General features: G+C 37.3%; 1 protein-coding gene across 3 annotated transcripts in view; it reads right to left on the minus strand.

Annotated features, from left to right (window-relative positions):
• Window positions 1-306: 306 nt before the first annotated feature.
• The window catches only part of STAM2 (signal transducing adaptor molecule 2), a 44,572-nt gene continuing 23,544 nt past the window's right edge, over window positions 307-21,334 (minus strand). For 2 of the 3 annotated variants that reach the window (XM_025468977.3, XM_025468975.3), the window contains exons 8-14: window positions 15,317-15,411; window positions 12,574-12,656; window positions 12,339-12,426; window positions 11,151-11,205; window positions 7,224-7,377; window positions 4,784-4,953; window positions 307-2,994 (exon numbers count right to left, since the gene is read on the minus strand). In XM_025468977.3, the coding sequence (XP_025324762.2) occupies window positions 2,766-2,994; window positions 4,784-4,953; window positions 7,224-7,377; window positions 11,151-11,205; window positions 12,339-12,426; window positions 12,574-12,656; window positions 15,317-15,411 (874 nt within the window). In that variant the 3' untranslated portion in view covers window positions 307-2,765. The remainder of the gene's footprint in view (window positions 2,995-4,783; window positions 4,954-7,223; window positions 7,378-11,150; window positions 11,206-12,338; window positions 12,427-12,573; window positions 12,657-15,316; window positions 15,412-21,334) is intronic. The other variant, XM_035702144.2, reaches the window with a different exon arrangement.

Genomic DNA, 21,334 nt, shown 5'->3' on the forward strand with positions numbered 1-21,334 from the left:
TTATATGCTCAATTATCAACTACTTGAAATGGCATCAGATGAAACTGTATATGCAAATAATTTCAAATCCTACTTGATAAACAATATAATTATTTAATGTTCAGGTAATTCTGTAATTACCGAATAATGAGACAATGTTGGTAGACTGTACATTTTCTAAACTGTATGAACATATCCCACTCCATATATTTTAATACCCAGGGGAAATTCTTTCTAATGTACCAAGATTACCTATGAAATAGCAGTTATTATTTTTTTTATAAAACAGCAAGTGTGAACCCAATGTAGAAATCTGATATTAGACAATTCCTTTGGAAGAAAACGTTTAATTATAAAGAGGTCTTAAAATAAATACAACCCATAAGAACATGGAAAAGAAAGAAAAATAACAACCCTGTTATTTCCTATTAAACCAAAAATATCATCCTAGTACACAGATGTAATAACATTTTTATACTATCAACAACCTGCAACACAAAACCCATTACAGTGTGGCCAAAATAAAATTGTTTTTAATTTAAGAGGGAGAAGACACTTCTGGATGTATAAAATTTCACAGATAAATGCCAATATACACTATTTATATACATGTCGCATGTTATATTATTCCAAAACTACATTTGGTGAACTTAATTGGCTGATCCCAATTGAGTGGGTGTGCAGTATTTAGACGAGTTCAAAGACTTACGCAGAATCAAGCTCTTACAATTCAGATCACAATTATACATGAAATATTTACACAAACATTAAAATAACCTTATTAAATACTGTGTGGGAGGAAAAAAAATGTAAGATTTTCGATATATATGCAAACATTAACGGTTATCAAGAGCAGCTTTATAAATGCTTTTTATGTTTTTTCTTTAAAGAATAGAAGATTCATTTCCAAAAAAATAAGGTACCATTTGAGAATTTTTAAAAAAGTATAGAAGTGAATTCACATGGAAGGAAAATACTGGATGAAAAAAAGAGGAGACATTCAAGGTTAAAACCTTCTCTTAAAAGTTACTTATATCTGAAATAAGACAATGACAGAAATTGGGCTTTCAAATACTGCTCCGTTTCTTCCTTTAAATGTAGACCAAGTAATATATAGACCGTTTTATTTTAGGACACAGTTTCTTTGAAAAAAAAAAGAACATACTTGTAATTAAATTTCTGCAAATAGATAAATGACAAAAATTTTCAGAACACTTCCTTCAAATAGATTCTTAGCAGGAAGATTAAGGGCTTTCTTTGAAAAACAATTTATGTCCTTTGTTTTTCCCCGTCTAAGTACCATCTATCTCTAAGCATATGTTTTCACCACCTCCTATTTTGTGTTATCTAAAAAGTTGGTAGAGGATACAGCAGTGTATGGATTTTTAGGAGGAAATTATAACCCTACTGGTTTACTGATTCCAATAGTATGTGGAGTCTATCAGCACTGTAAGCTAATTCATACAATGTAGGCTTCAGAAAAACCGTCTTGAGCTTCCCTATCAATCCACTGCCTGCTGGTGTCCCACAGGCTTACAATCCTCTCTGAGAGGAATGGCCAAATTTTTCAACAGCCTGGCAATAGCGATGGTACTTGAATCACCTCTTTAACGAAACACACTTCTATAAAAACACACTTATTATTCATGCTTAGGATTTATCACCTCAAATTCCTAGGACTGTCTCATGGCTCAAATTCACAAGTAATCCGTAAAGAGAAAACGCAGCATCTCTGCACACCGCATTTCAGGAAGGAAAACAAGCGGGCCTTATCTTCCTTAGAGAATGGCCAAAGTCACTTTAGGAGGTCATTATGGCAATTCTAAATACAAGGGAATCTTGTAAGAAAAATGCTGGTCTCCAGGGAATAGAAATGCGTTGCGGGGCATTCCTCGGCTCACAGCTGCCTTGACAGGGACGAGCTAAATGCTTACCACACATCTGCATTTATAAGGTCTTCACGGTTAATAACAGAAAACATTTTTGTTCCTTCCAAATTGCTCTTGCTTCTATAGACAATTATATGCTAATTACTACTCAACATAACAGGGAGCAAAACTGACAGTACTGCAAGCACAATTGCAATTTAAGGAGCCAAAGGGAAATACGTTGGCAAGCTAAATGCTCACCGAAAAGGAAGTTCGTCTTTTGAAATAACGGTTTCTGGGGAACACTGAAAAAAATATGCAGACAAAAAATATTCAAAGGTTTTGTTGCTCTCCCAATGATCAGGTTTTAGGGATAAACGATGGTTTCTTTAAAAGTAGAATTTCCATAGTCCTTTCCCATGTTCTTTAAGTGTCATAAGGCTAGTTACTGGGTGTCCAGATTTGTGTAGAAAGATTTGAAAATAAGACAAACTAACTGGAAGCTACCTGAAGCTGCCTCTGATCAAAAGTGGGAATTCGGGCAGCCGGGGTGGCTCAGCAGTTTAGCGCCGCTTTCAGCCAAGAGTGTGAGCCTGGAGACCCGGGATCGAGTCCCGCGTCGGGCTCCGTGCATGGAGCTTGGTTCTTCCTCTGCCTGTGTCTCTGCCTCTCTCTCTCGGTCTCTCTCATGAATAAATAAATAAAATCTTAAAAAAAAAAAAAAGTTGGAATTCAAACAAATTGGATTGAAAAAAATCCTTTAATGGCCTAGCAGAGTTAGAGAAGTTTTTGTGCTTTATTTAGTCACCATTCTTTTGAGTTGAGAAAAAAATTTTTTCTTTTAATATTTTCAGATTAGAATCACAAAGGTCAAGTAATACACATATGAAGGCTTGCAAGAAAATGCTTGGGTTTGTTCTAAAGAAGAGGCTGCTGATGGTAATTTGCCTGAGGCTGTGCAACTGAATGAGCTGGAACCGCCACTGGAAAGCCGGCCAGTTGCGGCAAATTGGAAGTAGCGTTCTGATAAGATGACATATCCACAGACATCCCCATCTGCTGCGTGTAAGCGGCTGCACCAGTAGCTGATGGAAGGTTAGAGTTCTGGTTCATATAAGCAGGGTTGGAAACAGTGTCTTGTCCAGTGCTACAAACAAAATTTTAAAAAGAAAACCGTATTTATAAATCTCGCATTATCTAAGTCATGGTCAGAGATCAATCCTCATGAAACAATAAATGCCTTTTCTATCTTTCAAGTTTATGTAACTCTGCTGTTCTGTTTATAATTACTCCAACTGTCCAACACTGTCAACATAATTTTTGTATTTGGCAAGAAGAAAGTACTCAAAAAAGAAACAAAACATAAGATTATATGTTTCGGCCTATATAATTTTGTTTCCTACAAAATCTCTTATTGCAAATATTTAAATTTTGAGGAGATGCAGACTGGGTTTCTCAAGGTGGTGTCCCTGGCCAGCTACACTGAGCACAAGCCCAGCTCAAGTGCACCTGCAGATGGTGCCCTCCCTTCCCCCAGCTCTCGGTCCGGCACGGAGGAGACCACCTCTTTTCTTCAGTGCCCTATACTTTCCTTTTCATAGGGCACTTTCAAAGCTGCCCCTCATAACTTAACCTGCATCTCTACGTAAAAATGACAAAGGCAGGGAGAACAATGTAATCCACACAGGATCCTGAATCTACCCTCACGGAAGCCCTGACCTACAGTTTACTCATTAACGCTACACCAAAACAAAAACACAAGTTGAAAATCACACCAAATTGCACGATTCCTGCATGTTCCTATAATTACTGTACATACATTCTTTTTAAAAGATACATAATTTCAAATTATACCAAATACACTGCTTACAACATGAGGATTAATGTCTACCCTGCTCCAGTTTTCCCCATTATTTCTAGCATCAACACAGAATAACAGAAAAAAATTTTTTTACTAAACACCAATGTGAACAGGTTTTTCGGATAATATCTACAATTTATTCTCATGAAATTTGATTAAAGATCATCTACCATGACTATATTGAATGAATATTTTGTATGGTTAAGCACAGTTAATAGAAAGCGATATATAAACCTGATTTTCAGAGAAGTGTTAGTATAAAATATTAGGCCACAGGGGCGCCTGGGTGCTCAGTTGGTTAAGCATCCAACTCTTGTCTTACTCAGGTCATGATCTCACAGTTGTGAGATGGAGCCCCATGTCGGGCTCTGAGCTCAGCGTGGTGTGTGCTTGAGATTCTCTTTCCCTCTTCCTTTCCCCTGTGCTCTCTTTCTCTCTCACTCTCTCAAAAAACAAAAAACACAAATTCCACAGCTCAAACACACTAGGGAGTCAAAGTAAAGTTTTCTGATGTTCAGGATGCATGCAGACAGATATTCCTGGGACCACTCTGCTAGGCTGATTACAGCACAGTGGGTGCTGGGTACATCAGGGGCTTGGTCCCTATAAGGGACAGTTAACATTAGTTTGTCCCAGGGACCCAGACTATAATCCACGTCTAGGCAACCATTTTAGTAAAGCTAAGAATAGCACCAATCTGACTGCATGGCATTAAGAATGGAAAGTTCTGGGCAGCTCCGGGTGGCTCAGCCGTTTAGTGCCACCTTCAGTCCAGGATGTGATCCTGGAGTCCCGGGATGGAGTCCCACATCGGGTTCCCTGCATGGAGCCAGCTTCTCTCTCTGCCTGTGTCTCTGTCTCTCTCTCTCTCTGTGTCTCTCATAAATAAATACATAAAATCTTTAAAAACAAAACAAAATAAAAAGAATGGAAAGTTCTATAACTTCACCTCAACTATTAGTACTACTATAAAATTACTATTATTTTTTTAAAAAGGTCAATTTTTCTCATTATGAAAGTCTGTGAAAATTTAATGTATATGATGACAAAATTAACACTGCTCCCAGAAACTTACCTTAAATACGGCGTCTGTGCAGGCTGTGTTGTCACGGAAGAATTGACATTTGGAGGCAGAGATCTCAGTGGACCAATCTGATCTGGTCCGAGGCTGTAGCTTTGGGCAACAGTGACTTGGTGAATGCCTTGACCCATATAGTTTCCACCATGTGACGGAACTGGGTATGTCTATTAACCAAAGAGAAAAAACTGACTCTCTGATTTCCCAAACATCTATTTAACAACATAGCTAATACTTTAAAAGACTTAAATGAAATAAAACGGTATAGTTCTCTGGGTAGCAATCTGGTTCCACCAATCTATCTACCCTAGTACAAAAAGGGGAGAGCTGCCAAATCACAGTGCCAAATCTATGGAAATTTATGATTTACTTGATTGTTCTTTTATTTTGCAGGAGGCTGAAAGGAAAGGAGGTGGCATATTGTTAAGCAGCAGGCTGGAACCCATCCAGGTTGCCTATTACTCAGTACCGTGCCTTGCCGCAGAGCCACAGGAAACTACCCGCCGCCGCGAAGGGCGGCCCATCACCACTTCAAGTCACCATCTCAATGACGACCTTCTTAACCCCTATCCCGGGATGACTTATTCAACTCCTTCCTAAGAATGACACTTGGAAGAATCAGGGCAGGCTGCAGACCCTCTCTGGCAACATCTCCTTTATCTTCTGCCTTTACAACAAATAGGACAAAAGTAAAGAAGATTTTTAGGTAAAAGGAATGTATCCTCAGGAAATAGCAAAATGGTCTCAGTTTCTTTGGTATTTTATGTGCCTTACCTAATGTTCAAAGTAGCGTCTCCTTTAAGGACCAGATCTACCATTTGCCTACCAAATACAGCCCTCAACACAATGCACATACTTAAAATCTATCATACAGTAACTATCATCACGCTAGTTTTAAACAAAACTATTTGTAAAGCAAAGACCACGGACACGAAGATTTAGCATGCTGGAAGTGCCGAATCGACTTTAATGCAGCTGCCATCAATCACATCGACTCCTTGGCCTACACGTACCAACCCACTGCCAACCGGCTGAGCCTGGGAAGGGACCGCTTCTACAATGCGGGCTCCTGAGTGGCCTTTGCAGATCCAATTCATGGTGTGTTACTCCCAACTTTTTTAGCACAGAATTTTTTTTCTAATTAGAATAGGAACTTTGAATATTTTAAATGCGGTTATGCATGAATAGTATACAGAAGCTATGTGAAGAGTCAGACAGAAAGCTAACTTTTTTAAAACCTGGGTTGTGCTTAGCAGAACACAGTCTGAAAATACACAACACAAAACACAAAAACCTTACATAGGAATGACAAATAACCCTTTAGAAACACACAAAGAAGCACATATAACATATTTCTTTCAGATAATGGTGGAGACACTTCTATTTTGTTCCCCTTTCACAGTAGCAGCAAACATTCATTGAAAACAGAAGCAATACTGAATAAACTCTGGCTGTCTTTTGCACCCAGAAATCCTTTCTACCCTTGAATGTAAGGATTCTTTTCACCACTTTCAAAAGTTCGAGACATGGCATATTTGATAAATGCATCTTGTCTGATGTGACAGTTACCATAGAAACTCTTCTTTTTACTTAACAATTATGTCGTGTCAAGTTATCTAGATTATACACCCACATTCTATCTTTTCTCCTTGGTGTCTCCTTCACACACACTCCTTTACATAGCAGATCTCATAAATTAACATGAATTTTGTTCATCCAAATTCATTCTGGATTCAGTTGCTAACTGGTCGAAAAGGCTTCAGAATACTGGATGGTGATAAACATAAGTATTCGCTTCAGCAGGAAACACAGACTAGGTGTAAAGCTCTGGGAAAAGAGGCTCTTCATGAATGGCTTATGGACCCAGCACCGACGGGCCTGCATCGTATCCTTGTTGTGCATGAATGTTTAACAATTTATGTTATGCATCAAAGAAAAAATATAAAGCATGATCTGAGGACAAAAGACGTTCATTAACTAATAAGCCTCTTGCTCATCAGGAAGTCAAAGAAATCTTGACAGAAATTTTAAATGTTAAATCGTGCTTGTTGAGCCACAGAAACAGTGTCAGTACCTCATTTAGAGGACTTCTGATATGTCAGGCTCTGTCCTAAAAGGACTTGAACTTTTTTATATTTACAAAAGCAAATGAAGAGCCAGAACTCCCACCGTATATTTGATGGTCTCTTTGTTCATGTTAAAAATGAAGTAAAATTATTTATAAACTATCAGTATCTAATTTGTCCTGGTGAACGTTTATTAGTTAGCCCATACTTCTTGGACTATCAAAGATGAATTTTATGACTTTACTCATGGACCACAGAAATTTTAATACTTTTTTTTTAATTTAAAACTTTTTGTTTTTAATTTAAAAACTTTTTTCTAATTTTGAAAAATGTTTTTGTTTTTTTTTAAACGTTTTCAAAAACAGACTCACCTGCATTGGAACCCCAGCTGATGACGGTGGGTAATGTGCCGGAGGATGGAGCTTTGTATAGACTGGATATACTGGTGCTTCATTCACCAATCTGTTATATAGTTCCAGGGCTTCTAAGACTTTTACATTCAATTCAGACAATTCTGAATGCTTCCTGATATAAAAGAAAAGCACTTTAATATTCTTCAATGCTTTTAAGCATGTATTTAGGAACATAAATTACTTTTTAAATTTAGCACATTTTCCATTCATATTTTAAAAGGTTCTTTATACACAATGAAAGAATATTCACTATGGGAAAATGAGAGGAGGAATTCTTTAATTCTCGTAATAACTAGGCTGATAGAACTTCATAATATTAGGGAAAGTCCCTTCCACATCTCATAAAAATGCAATCAATTCATAATTTTGGTACTAGGACAATTCTGTTCCACATGTTATAGGTTTCCGTTGAAAACTCAATTACAAAAGCAAAATAATTTCTCAATTTTGGAAGAGCCCAAGCCTTAATTAAAATCTAGTGGAAGAAAGTACTCAGGCAAGATCCAAAGCCTGTTTTGAAACACAACAGGACTGAAATAAGAACACAAACAAAATCACACATTTTCATTTGCTTATATACATTAAAGAAGCAAATGAAAACAATCTAGTAATTATCCTTGAAAATGCAAATAAAATCAGTGTGTATATAATAAACTAATCCCTACTGTCTTATTTGTTGGTTTCTTTTGAGAAGGTGAGTGAAATCAGGTGTTTTGTAAATAACAAATCCAAATAAGAGCATTTTCAAATTTGCCCAAGGAACTCCAGAGCAAACCCTTCTAACTTGGTACAAGTTTGTGTGTTCCCCTGGAGAGTAATAAAGAACTCCCATGACAACTGACAAGTTCATATAGGAGTTAAATGGCCACCTCATGTTGCACCCACAGCCTGTTTATTAAATGTAGCTCTTTTTATACACATATGGAGAGGCTTAAAAGACAAGCAGCAGAGGTAGACGACCAGACACAGGACCAATAAATAAACGACCTGGACTGAGTCCTATCAAGACTCGTTACCTCTCCTCTATTACAATGTTATGTCTGAAACAATAAGCTGCTATTTCCTCTCTTGTACATACGACTATATAAAGCAGGTCAAACTCTGTTTTCAGAGTATCATTTGTAAACCACACAGAAAGCTTCAGAAATTAGTGTCCATGCTAACCAATGTGTGACTAAGAATTAACCATAGGTATTTGGTCCACATAACCCAGTATACTGTTGAAACACCATGGGAACACAGAAATCACCTTCAAGGATTCAAGACATAACCCCAAAACAATTAAAAATTTTACTGAATTGTGCCCAAACACTATACTAGCACAAAGAAAATGGAGAAGGGGTAGCACTCTCCTTCGAAGAGATTGCAATCTAATAGGGAGACAAATCTAAGCACATGGAAAACAGCAAAAGATATGAAGTGGCATAAAACTGAATCCAAAATTATGTGAAATAGGTAAGAACAGAAGAGTTTAGAAAAGGAGACTAATTTGGGTGGTGGTAGACTGAAAAGACTTTATGGACAAGCTGGGACTTAAACTAGCACCTGAGGAAGGATAGATAGGCCCAAGCAAAAAAACACGACTAGGTCAGGTCAGTAGGACAGTGTGAATTAAGAGAGGCAAAAGGAGTGAGAAGAATGAAAAGGCAAATCTGATCAAGGTGACAGAAAATGATTTTTGGAGAGCAGTAGCAAGAAGATTAGAATAATCTGGAACAGGGGCACCTGGATGGCTCAGTCGGTTAAGTGTCTGACTCTGGATTTTGGCTCAGGTCATGATCTCAGGATGGTGAGATCCAGCCTTGCAACAGGCTCACGCTGGCATGGAGCCTGCTTAAGATTCTCTCTCTCCCTCTCCCTTGGCCCCTCCCCAACTCACCCTCTCTCTTAAAAAAAGAAAAAAAGGAATAACCTGGAACATTGTTAAGTTCAGACCATAGATCTCTGTTCAATAAATCTATCTAAACTTTTTTTGGTCAATTTACATGTTTGTCCAATATAATTTCTTGGTGTGATAAATGCTACAAATGGTCATTCCAAACAATGACAAATAGAAAATAAATTTAAAATTTCCTTTTCTAATAATAATGTTGCCCATATGAGGAAAAACAAATTGATGATGATCCATTCAAGGGAAAAATGGTATTTCATTAATTTCTGAATGCTTGACAAGGATAGAGTCAATAAAAATTTGTTGAAGAACAGCAAGCATTTTCCAGAACAAGAGCTACATCTGCAGTCAGTGGCCATGGAACAGAAAATGCCAGCTGGCCTATTCAGAAACTGAAATTGAAGAGAAAACTGGCTAACAGGTGAGCTGTGACTCAAAAAATTAACTCCTATGAGAAATGTTCATTCTGGTTTTTAGCTGTGCTAAACCTTTTCCTCTGAAGATACTCTTTTTATCAACAAAAATAAGATTATACTGCCATAGCCTCTACTTTTTTATTACACAATATGGTATCTTTCCATGTCAATAGATATTTATCAATGACCATGCTTTTTATTGTAGAATGTATGGATGTGTAATTTTATTTTAAAAATCAATCTCTCACTGAGAGACATTTTAGTTACTTCTACCCAAGTTGTTATAAATCCAATTTTGTTGTTATAAATCATACTGTGAAGAATACTCTAAGAGGTAGATCTTTGCGCATATCCTTATATATCTAGTCTGGGCCTGAAATTGATGGGCTGAAGGATATGGGCTACTTTTAAGATCCAGAAAGGTTTATAATTGTCCTCCTAGCCACACCTAAGATAATTATGATGTTTCTTTCTAATTGTTTCCAGTTTGATTAGTCACTGACCATTAACACCCTTGCAGTGAAACCAAAGCGGTAGATGCATATGTAGATATTTAATGCTTTCTCCAAAATAAGAATAAAATATAAGAAATTTATTTAAAAAAAATCACATGGAAGAAGATTATAATCTTTAGTGACTAGAAAAATATCTTACTGCTACCCTTCTCTGGTAAAGGCAGATAAGAAGCAAAGCAGTTCCTATTCTTCTCGTGCGGTTTTATAGTTCAATAAATGGAATCTAGAAAGGGATGATGTTGGAACACTAAAGCCTTATCCTCATCTTCCCTTCACTTCTCCCTCTGACTACAAACACAAAGCTCTGAAGAACCAGAAGAGGCAAAAACAAATGAAAAGCTCACAATGTTGAGTCTATCCTTTAGTGCTGCTATTTCTAAGGAAGAGTAAGACTATGTTAGATAAGGAGATTAAAAGGACAAGAGAAATACAGAAACACAAGGAAGAAAAACGAGGAGAGGTATGTGTATTCGATTTAGCCTCACAAATATAAGGGAAATTTCATTTGAAAGTTTTACAAGTACTACTTCTCATCACATAACAAGACCCCAGTTCTCATTCTGTGTTCTGTTCAGTTGTATTCCTATTCCTCATTACCCCTCAATTCTAGCCCAAGAGAGCAAATGAAGACTGGCCCCATAAGAGCAAGAGTACATGATTCTATGTATATTATACTGCTTTGGGAAAAAACAAAAACAAAACAAAAAAAAAAAACTGCTACCAAAATAAAAAGTACCAGCTTGCTACTCGTTTGTAAGACTTTTGGAAATTGAGAGACAATTTCAACAGATTGAACAGTTCCACAAAACTCCTTAGATTAGTTTTGCCAAAAAAACAAGTAATGATAAGAAAACGATACTTGTTGGGGGGCTTGAGTGGCTCAGTTGGTTAAGCGTCTGACTCTTGGTTTGGGCTCAGATCATGATCCTGAAGCCACAAGATCAAGCCCCACATCAGGCTCTGTGCTCGGAGCCTGTCCCTCTAGCTCATGTGCTCTCCCTCTGTCTCTCTCAAATAAAAGAAAGAAAACTACACTTGTTATTCTCTGCACAAAGAATCTCACCTATCAATCTCTTCAAGCTTTTCATCTATCATTGGACCCATTTGTTGGCAGATATCTGTAAATATAAAAATACTTTTGAATCTTGAAACTTAAACCAGTTTAAATCAATTTCAACAATTTTTAAGAACACCAATATACAACACCATGCATAATACAAAGAAAACGATGTTTATGCTAGAGAAAGGACTATAAAAGACCTAATTTTAATGCTATTCAGCAGGAATATTATCATCTGTGACCAAAGGCAAAATCAAAAGAGAAATTCCACCATGTTCTCTGAGGTACTAAGTTTATAACTCTGAAATATGGAGTTATCTCAAAAATCTAGAAAACTATTATCTAAGTAAATGGACTTGAGTCACAGTGTATAAAATATATCATTATGTAGATTATATATGAACTTTTTTGTATATTTTTTTATTGGAGTTCGATTTGCCAACATCTAGTATCACACCCAGTGGCCATCCCCCGTTAGGCGCCCCCCTCGGTGCCCATCACCCAGTCACCCCGTCCCCCCCGTCCACCTCCCCTTCCATTACCCCTTGTTCGTTTCCCAGAGTTAGGTGTCTCTCATATCAACATTTTTCAAGTATTTAAGTCACTTTAAAATTAAACATTTTGTGTATTTCCAAATGTAAGCACTGATAAAATACATAGTGTAGTATCCTATATTCATAACCAGAGTTTCTTCGATAAAAAGATTTAGGAATATTTACCCATTTATCAAAGATTTTTCTTCCAAAGGATTTTTAAAAAGGCATAAAAACATTTTTGTAATCGTTTCCAATTTCCTGGGGATTAAAAAGACCTATCAGCATGCATCAAAGGGCATTTCAAAGTTAACACAGACCATGTATAATTTTGCCCTTTAAAATCAGATACAACGGACTCAGAAGGAAGAATTTCTAACTTTGACTCAATTAATTTAATACGCTCTTACTCTTGATCCTGCCCCTTTTGGACTGCAAATCTCTTCAGCCAGTATCACCAGTGCGCTTACAGAAAAATACAGACTTCCTTCTTAACCACGACAGGCAGGTTGATAGCAACACCTTCCAAGGTAGACATTTACTACTTTATTATACTCGTCTACTTCCCAGCAGAGATCTCCAATTTCTAGAAGCGAAACGCAAGGAAGAAGACATCCGGGACACCACCGGTAGCTAAATACTCAATGGCATTAAATACCTTCTAAATCCAAGAGATCTTGGGAGTCTGGTTTCGCATCTGTTGGATCTATACTCTGGAGTACCTGCAGGGCTCTATCCATCTTATCCTAAAAAAATAAACGGACACTTAGAAACTCAAGAGCTTTCATTTCAATGAACATAAAAATTACTCTTTGCAAGAAGCACTCTCAAGGATAATGGATCTTAAAAGTGTTGACAGTTTAATTATTAAACAAGAGAAAGACTCTACCTACCTCATCTATATACACAGGCTCAGGCTCTGATTTCTTAATTTCCTCCTCCTCCTCCTCAGTTACATCTAACTTGTCCACAGCTGCTATGGAAACAAAGTAAGCTTTAAGTTCCTCAGCATTTACTTTGGTATTTTAATCACTGATATGTAAGTAGCCTGTGATTATCCATAAGAAGACAAAGGAAACTCTTTAGTCATCACATTCCATAATCAACGTGTTATTACTAGGTTCGTTCACTCACACCACAAACATTTATTAGCCCTTACTGTATGCCAGGCATCGTTCTAGGCATTGGAAATACGTCAGTCAACAGAGCAGACCGCAGTCTCTGCCCTGATGGAACTTACCATCTGTGGAACAAGCAAGCAGTATTATGGGAACTGCTATTAAAGGCATTTTCTGAAAAACTTAGTGTTACCAGTAGGATGGATACACAAGAGTAGCATGTAATCCAACCAGCCACTTTCAGAGTTAATCTATGAGCTCCTTCTACACTGGCCCTACTATAAAAATGCATTTCCCATATAAACCAAAAAACAATCAATATCATCTTCACAATGACAAAAAAATTACTCAATCTCAACCTAATTTTGATAATAGACTTAAAGCAACAGAAAACAAACAAGATTCTCTTTCATAAAGAGAAGGTTGAAAGACAATTCATAAATATACATATCCAGAGAGCTATTTAAATCTTCACTGGAGTGTTGCTATAATGTACTATACTTTAATCAAGTAAATTTTGATAAAAATAAAATTACAATAAAAATCTACCTTGCTTCTAATACAAAAATCTGTTTGCCTTGTAGGCCATGTTAGAGCCTTCAATGAAGACACTGTATCACATCTAAAGAGTAATGTTTCCAATAAAATGTACACCCCTCAGGAAGAAAAATCTCTATAACCAAAGGATTTTTACGTCCCAACAGTTAGCCACTTAATTTAAATACCTGGATACCTGGCTTTCAAATAGGTCCTAAGGAGCAAAGCTCAACATAACATGAGGATATACTGAGAAGCCAGAATATTGTCTACTTTTTTTTTTTCTTTTATTGTCTACTTTTTAAAACCACAGCTCAATCTCTCCAGCCTGTGCCAAGGGGAAATTTCTACAAAGGATCCCCTGAGCATGGTCTTACAGAGTTATTAAAAACAGCATCTCCAATTTTCACAACTACTTAGAGAGTCAGGCTAAAAGAATAAAAAATGTAACTACTGGCAAAGTACTCTGTCTTTAAATAAGTCTTTACATCTCTCGAGTTTACTTTAACTGAATGCCATCACCCCACTCATACAAAGACGGCATTACACACAATGCACAGAGCTTTCATAATTTAAGTTTATTCTCTAAAACTGATAATACAGACTAGCACCTGCATGTGAGTCAGTATGAATACATCTAGGAGCAGACTGGCTGACTTTAGAATCATGGCTCTATCACCTGCTAGCCACATAAACCCTCAGCCTCAGTTTCCTTATCTGTAAAATGGGATAACAAAAGTACCTATCTCACAGAGTTGTGAGGATCAAATGAAATAGTGCAAGCCAAGGATGTTGTACAATACCTGATAAAAGAGTACTCAAACACCACTGAGCTACATTATTTCTGATCTTGAGCATCGTAATACTATTAGCTGTTCTTTACACTCAGCAACCCCCACCTTTCTGCCTACATAACAAATGGAAGCTTCCTCTGCATGGTTGACAGCAGATGTGAAGTAGGAAACCACTGTCTCAATTAGACTGCTTTATTATTGCTTCAAGTTCCCCAGGATCAGATCAAGGTGAGGAAAAATCTAAAATTTGGGAGTACTCCTAACCCTTGTAATCACACTTGGCACTTGTCAACCAGCCCCCACCTGCCACCTACTCCCTTCGATACTGTGGTTCGAAGTATGAATAAAACCAATATTCTTTATACTGAACAGATACAAATTAAATCATAATTAAATATCTGCCTGGTCATTACAGATTGTTTTATGCCTTATGTGCAATTATGTACATTAATTCTCAAAGAGTTTAAAATAAAATGATAAAAAAATTATTGAAATTGACCTGGAATAAGTTAACCCCTTAATTTGGTAAGAAGTTAAACTATACTGTCTACAAATAATTTAAAACAGAGTTAAATGCCAATCTACTTTATATTCAAAACTGAACCAGGGCACCTGACCGGCTCAGTCGGTAGAACACGTGACTCGTGATCTCAGGGTCACGAGTCTGAGACCCACGTTGGGCGTAGAAATTACTTTAAAAACAACATCAAGGGCAGCCCTGGTGGTGCAGCGGTTTAGCGCCTCCTGCAGCCCAGGGCGTGATCCTGGAGACCCGGGATCGAGTCCCACGTCGGGCTCCCTGCGTGGAGCCTGCTTCTCCCTCTGCCTGTGTCTCTGCCTCTCTCTCTCTCTCTGTGTGTCTATGAATGAATAAATAAAATCTTAAAAAAAAAAAAAATAAAAACAACATCAAAAACAAAACTGAATAAAATTCAAGTGTAAAAAACATTTTTTAAAAAAGATTTTATTTATTTATGAGAGACACAGAGAGAGAGGCAGAGACACAGGCAGAGGGAGAAGCCCTGCTCCTGACCCTGCTCTCCCTCCGGGCGGGAGCCCAATGTGGGACTCAATCCCAGGACCCCGGGGTTATGCCCTGAGCCGAAGGCAGATATTCAACCGCTGAGCCCCCAGGCATCCCTGTAAAAAACTTTAATAGATTTATTCTTCTCTAAAATTTAACTTACCTGCCTCAGGCTCTATGTTTAAATTAGTTGTTACAAAATTAGATGGGAAGAGTCCTATTCCTCTGTGATTTTCTCCTTTCCACCAATTGGCATCACTGAAAATACAGTACAAAAATGTCATTTGTTCCTCTACATTTTAGTACATTAACGGGAAGAGGAATTAAAATAAAAATTAAATTTAGCCTAAATTTATCTGAAAATAATAGTTCATATCCAACTGTACTTAAAAGCAGTTCTTAAACTGAATGAAAGATACAGAAAAGCATAAATAAAGTCAACATTCACATTCCCATATTTAAATGTAGAACCAATTAACAAGCAGTCATATCTGGGCTTTTAACATTTTACTTATCTATTTGACAGAGAGAGAGAAAGAGAGGGAGAGAGAGCACAAGCAGGGGGAGCGGCAGGCAGAGGGAGAGAGAGAAGCAGACTCCCTGCTGAGCAGAGAGCACAACATGGGGCTCAATCCCAGGACCTTGGGATCAAGACCCAAGCTGAAGGTAAACGCTTAACTGACTGAGCCACTCAGGCGCCCCTTGATGCTGGGCTTAAAAAAGAAAATTATAGGCAACAATGAAGTCCCCTTTACCAAAACCCAAGTTTGAATCCTACATCCAACCTACCAAACCACCACATACAGTTGGTACGTACCCTTCCTGCAAGTATAGTTTTTGTTTACATAAACCTATAGCAAAGTCTACAGATACAGTAATCATTATAGACTTTTACATTTTATATGTTAATACTTTCATATCTTGTTTATCCCTTTTAAAGGTTCCCATTATCCAAATACAGCATATTTGATTTATCCATCCCCAGATGGATGAACACTTAAATATTTCCAGTCTTTTACCTTACATAGATGGGGTAATGGTCATTCTCAATTCTAGGGTAGACAAGCAACAATTTTTTTTAAGTCATTTTTTTTTTTTATTTTTATTTATTTATGATAGTCAGAGAGAGAGAGAGAGAGAGAGAGAGGCAGAGACACAGGCAGAGGGAGAAGCAGGCTCCACGCACCGGGAGCCCGACGTGGGATTCGATCCCGGGTCTCCAGGATCGCGCCCTGGGCCAAAGGCAGGCGCTAAACCGCTGCGCCACCCCGGGATCCCAAGCAACAATTCTTTAGGCTTATTCACAGACATGGACTTGCTGGGCCTCAGGACACAAACATTTTCCATTTTACCAACTATTGCCAAGTAGTCTCTTAAGAGGTCGTGACGACGCACCATCCTCCTGTCCTCAGCAGCATGTGAAAAGGTCATTTTCCCTCACACGTGTTAACTGTCCACGCAGCACTTGATGTCAGACAGGAGAGAAATCCTCTCTCAGGGCTCTGTTCATCTGCGCTTCCTGAGCATCCACAGGTTTTGCTGGCCATTCAGACGGCCTCTTCTGTTAACTGCTTGTTCATGTTTTCTGTTCATTTTTCTTTTTCCATTGGGCTATTTATCTCTTTTCATGGATCTGTAGGAGTTCTTTATATATCCTGGACAGCAACTGTTTGTCTGAATTATGCAAATACCTTCTCTCAAACTGTCACTTGTCTTTTAACATATGTTTACAGTTTCTTTTACTGCATAGTGTTTTTTGTTCCATGTAATCAAATTTAGCAATCTTTTATGGTTTATAGTTTCCTTAAAAGAAATCTTTCTCTATCCTTGAACTCCCAAATCTGTTTTCCAATACATTTAATAGTTTTAGGTTTTCTTTCTTATCTTTCCCCCATGTTAAGGCCTTTTTTTTTTTTTTTTTAAGATTTATTTATTTGGAGGAGAGAGAGAAAGCATGTGTGTGTGAGCAGAGGGAGGGGCAAAGGGAGAGGTAGAATCTCAAGCGGACTCCGAGCTGAGTGTGGAGCTCGACATGGGGCTTGATCTCATGATCCTGAGATCACTAGCTAAGCAGAAACCAAGAGGTGGAGGCTTAAGCAACTGAGCCACCCAGGTGTCCCACCCCATGTTTAAGTCTTTAATTCATCTCGAATGAAACCATATGTATGTGAACCTGAATCAATATTTTATTAGTACTATATAAAGAACCAGTTATTTCAGCAAAAATTTATTGAATAATACATCATTTTTTCTACTGATTTACGATATCCTATCTTTCAAGCAGCAGGCTGCTATCTGTTTATGAGCAGATGGATCTAGATTCCATTCTGTTGAACAGTCCATATATTTATTTACTACAGCTTGTTAATATGCCTTGATACTTGGCAGGGAAAAGTACCCTCTCTTGCATACCTGCATATTTTCATATTAATGTTAAAATTAAAATGCTTTCGGGATCCCTGGGTGGCGCAGCAGTTTAGTGCCTGCCTTTGGCCCAGGGCGTGATCCTGGAGATCCGGGATCGAATCCCACGTCAGGTTCCTGGTGCGTGGAGCCTGCTTCTCCCTCTGCTGGTGTCTTTGCCTCTCTCTCTCTCTCTCTCTCTCTCACTGTGTGCCTATCATAAATAAACAAATTTTAAAAAAAATCTAAAAAAAAAATTAAAATGCTTTCAAGTTCTCTGAAAAAAAGTCCTGTTGGGATTTTAATTAGAAGTGCACTGAATTTATGCATTAATATGGGGAAAATGAAATCTTTACAACATTAAAGTTTTCTTTACCATGAATGTGGTATCTCTGTGTATAATTATATAAAAAACATATCGTAGGGGAGCCTGGGTGGCACAGCTGGTTGAGCATCTGACTCTTGGTTTCAGCTCAAGGTCCTGGTCATGATCTCAGGGTCTTGGGATGGAGCCCTGCATCAGGCTCCATGCTCAGCAGAGTCCACTTGGCCTTCTCTCTCCCTCTCTGTCTACCCCTCCTGCTCGTGCTCTCTCAAATCAATCTTAACAAGATAAAATAAACATATTATATATACTTATATTTCTTTATGTCTTTCAAAGAATTTTATGACTTTCTCCATTAAGTACTTACATATATTTATTAGGTTATTTAACTCTAGATCATAAATCATTTATGATCTTTATTGAGTATGGCAATCTTTTACCTACTGATTTTTAGTTTTTAGACAGTATCTAAAAACCCTGATGAAGTCTTACCAATTTTAGTAGTTTGTCCATTGATTCTGTTGGCCTTTCTATATGGACAACCATAGAATCTAGAAAATAATTTGGTCTAGGGATCCCTGGGTGGCGCAGCGGTTTGGCGCCTGCCTTTGGCCCAGGGCGCGATCCTGGAGACCCGGGATCAAATCCCACATCAGGCTCCCGGTGCCTGGAGCCTGCTTCTCCCTCTGCCTGTGTCTCAGCCTCTCTCTCTCTCTCTGTGACTATCATAAATAAATAAAAATTAAAAAAAAAAAAAAAGAAAATAATTTGGTCTATTCCTTTCCAAAAATTTGACTTATTGAGCATACATTCCTAAAAAATGAAACTGCAGGATGAATGAACTTCTGGGACTCTGAAATGTGATTTCATTTAAAAAGTACCACAAAGATGTGAGCTACATCTCACTCAAATTCTTAAAACTTGAAAATAACTGATATATTGACAATTCTAATATACAGATATCTAATATGTATCTAATATATTGGGGGCTCAGTTGGTTAAGCACTTACCTCCCACTCAGGGCATGATCTCGGGGTCCTAGGATCAAGCCCTACATTGGGATCCCCCCTTACTCATGTTCTCTTTTGCTAGCTCTGCTCTCACTCTCAAAAATAATCTTAAAAAAATTGTATCTAATATGTCATGTCTGCTGATATCTATATAAAGTAAGAAATTCTCTTCCACACATGCTTTTTAAAATTATACTTTCCATTTTAAAAAGGACAGCTGAACTCAGAGGAATTTTTACAGAAAAAAAAAAAAAAAAAAAAAACCAGAAAACCCAAACCTGTGAAATGGACACGTGGATTCTATTTGAACTTACCAACAATTTTATGTGTAGCCTCCTCTAGTGGCCCTATTAATATAGGATAAATTCCCTTTCAGCCACTACTGCAAACTTCCTGATAAAGCATAAAAGTAGGCAAAACAAATGCCATGTCAAAGCATGATGACTCCTTCCTAGCCCTAATCCAGCTCTAAATTCTCTCCACTGACAATCAGTTGATTCTTTGGAATGTTAGTGATACAAAATAATATTTAATTTTAAATTTCTAAATTAAGGTATTTCAGCACTGTAATTTTATAAAAACTGTTTGATAATTCAATGCAGCATTTAGAGCTTTTTGTATTAAGAAAAATAAATCACAGCTGAGTGAAAATGATAAAGACAGAAACTTTATTACCAATGAATTGATTATACAGTTAACACTTATGAAAGCCTACCAAAGAGGCAACAAGCGACATCAGATTAAGTAAGAAGTTACAAAGCTAATGGGAGACAGTTTCTGTTCTCAAGAACAAAAATCTAGCATAGTATTTTTCAACCATCTTGTACTAACTACGTTACCTTGCTAAAAAACAAGGATTGTGAGATTTTTCTCCTTCCCCCTTCTCCCTTCCCAAGGAAGTACTGAACCTCTTCAGAATCAACTCGTATAGCAGGAGAGACATATGTAGAGAAGTGACTGCAGTACAACATGAGAAATGCTATTATGTTCAGGGAGTTACAGCAGCACAGAGAAAGAACTAACTATTGGAAACTAATGGCAGAGAGTAAAGGCTTCTCAGAAGATGTAAAATCTACACAAGTTTGAAGATTAAACAGGCATTTGCTAGGAGGAAAAAGAAATTAAGGATATGGAAATATAAATGACATCTGCTCTGTTGCCATTATGAATAAAAAAGAAAATAAAAATATAAAGAAACAGACAACTTTGCACATTAACAAAAAAATAAGTTATCCTGGCTCATTTGAAGTCTCAAAATAAACTAACACCTGAGTTCTCCTTTAGGCTATTGGCTTCTCAGCTAAAACCACTCACTTGCTGACTTTTGTTTTGCTTTTTAAGATTTATTTATTTATTTGAGAGAGAGAGAGAATCCCAAGCAGACTCTCCACTAAGTGTGGAGCCAGGTTCAGGGCTCTATACCACAACCCAAGACCTGAGCCAAATTCACAAGCTGGAGGCTTAACCGACTGAGCCACCCAGGCACTCTTGTTTGCTGACTTCCGTAATGACAACTGCTAAAGATAACTGATGCCCTATTTATGGATATGATAATCATGTGGAAAAAAACCACAAACATACAAATAGTAAACCTAGAAATCTTGGCAATATTGTAGAGGGTCATTTCCTTAAAATACCCGTTTTTTAATTAAGGGAGCCAATCATTCTAAAGCCTGGGCTCCCTTGCAAATCTTCCTTACAAGTAAAGTTCCTTTCTTTTCTAAACATGTCTGCCTCTTTTGACAGGGGTTTCCGGGAAGAAAGAACCAAATGTACAACGCCACGGAGGGTCTAATCACAACATAGCATTTTTGGAACTTTAGGAATTCTACTTGATTATTTGAAATAGTACGTAACAAACAAGGAATGGTGAGATAAATCTAAAAATGTAGAAAGTTAATAACTTTTCTTTTTTTGGTATATTCTGTTAATAAGAAATGTGCACCTTTTCTATTAGAGTTCAGTGTTTCTTAAGCCAAAGTCCAAAAATGATGTATCTTCACAGGACTTCAAATTCTATACATGAAAATTTTAACACTGTGCTTTCATTTCCACAGCAATATAAAAACAATGAATATAATCATATTCTCGATCATCTAGATGACCACCTTTTAACTGAAGACTGTCATTTCACTCTAGGACTCAAGTTTGCATTTATGCTTAAAAATCCTGCCAGTGATACACTATCACCCTGAATGACAACATTTAACCTAAGGGTGTGTTAATGGACATGTCTATGGCAAATAAGATTGGGGTATCCTACCATTAAAAAGACAGCAATCAACCTACATATTCCATCATATTCATGTTGGATTCTCTTAGAAGTCATATAGAAAAAAATTTCTCAACTTACAGTATTCTCAACTGAAAATAATTTTATATATATCTAAATTATTAAATGACTTTTTGCTTAACTAAACATGTGTAGGGGGGATCCCTGGGT

Source organism: Canis lupus, chromosome 19 (assembly GCF_003254725.2).
Source record: "Canis lupus dingo isolate Sandy chromosome 19, ASM325472v2, whole genome shotgun sequence".
Classification (NCBI taxonomy): domain Eukaryota; kingdom Metazoa; phylum Chordata; class Mammalia; order Carnivora; family Canidae; genus Canis; species Canis lupus.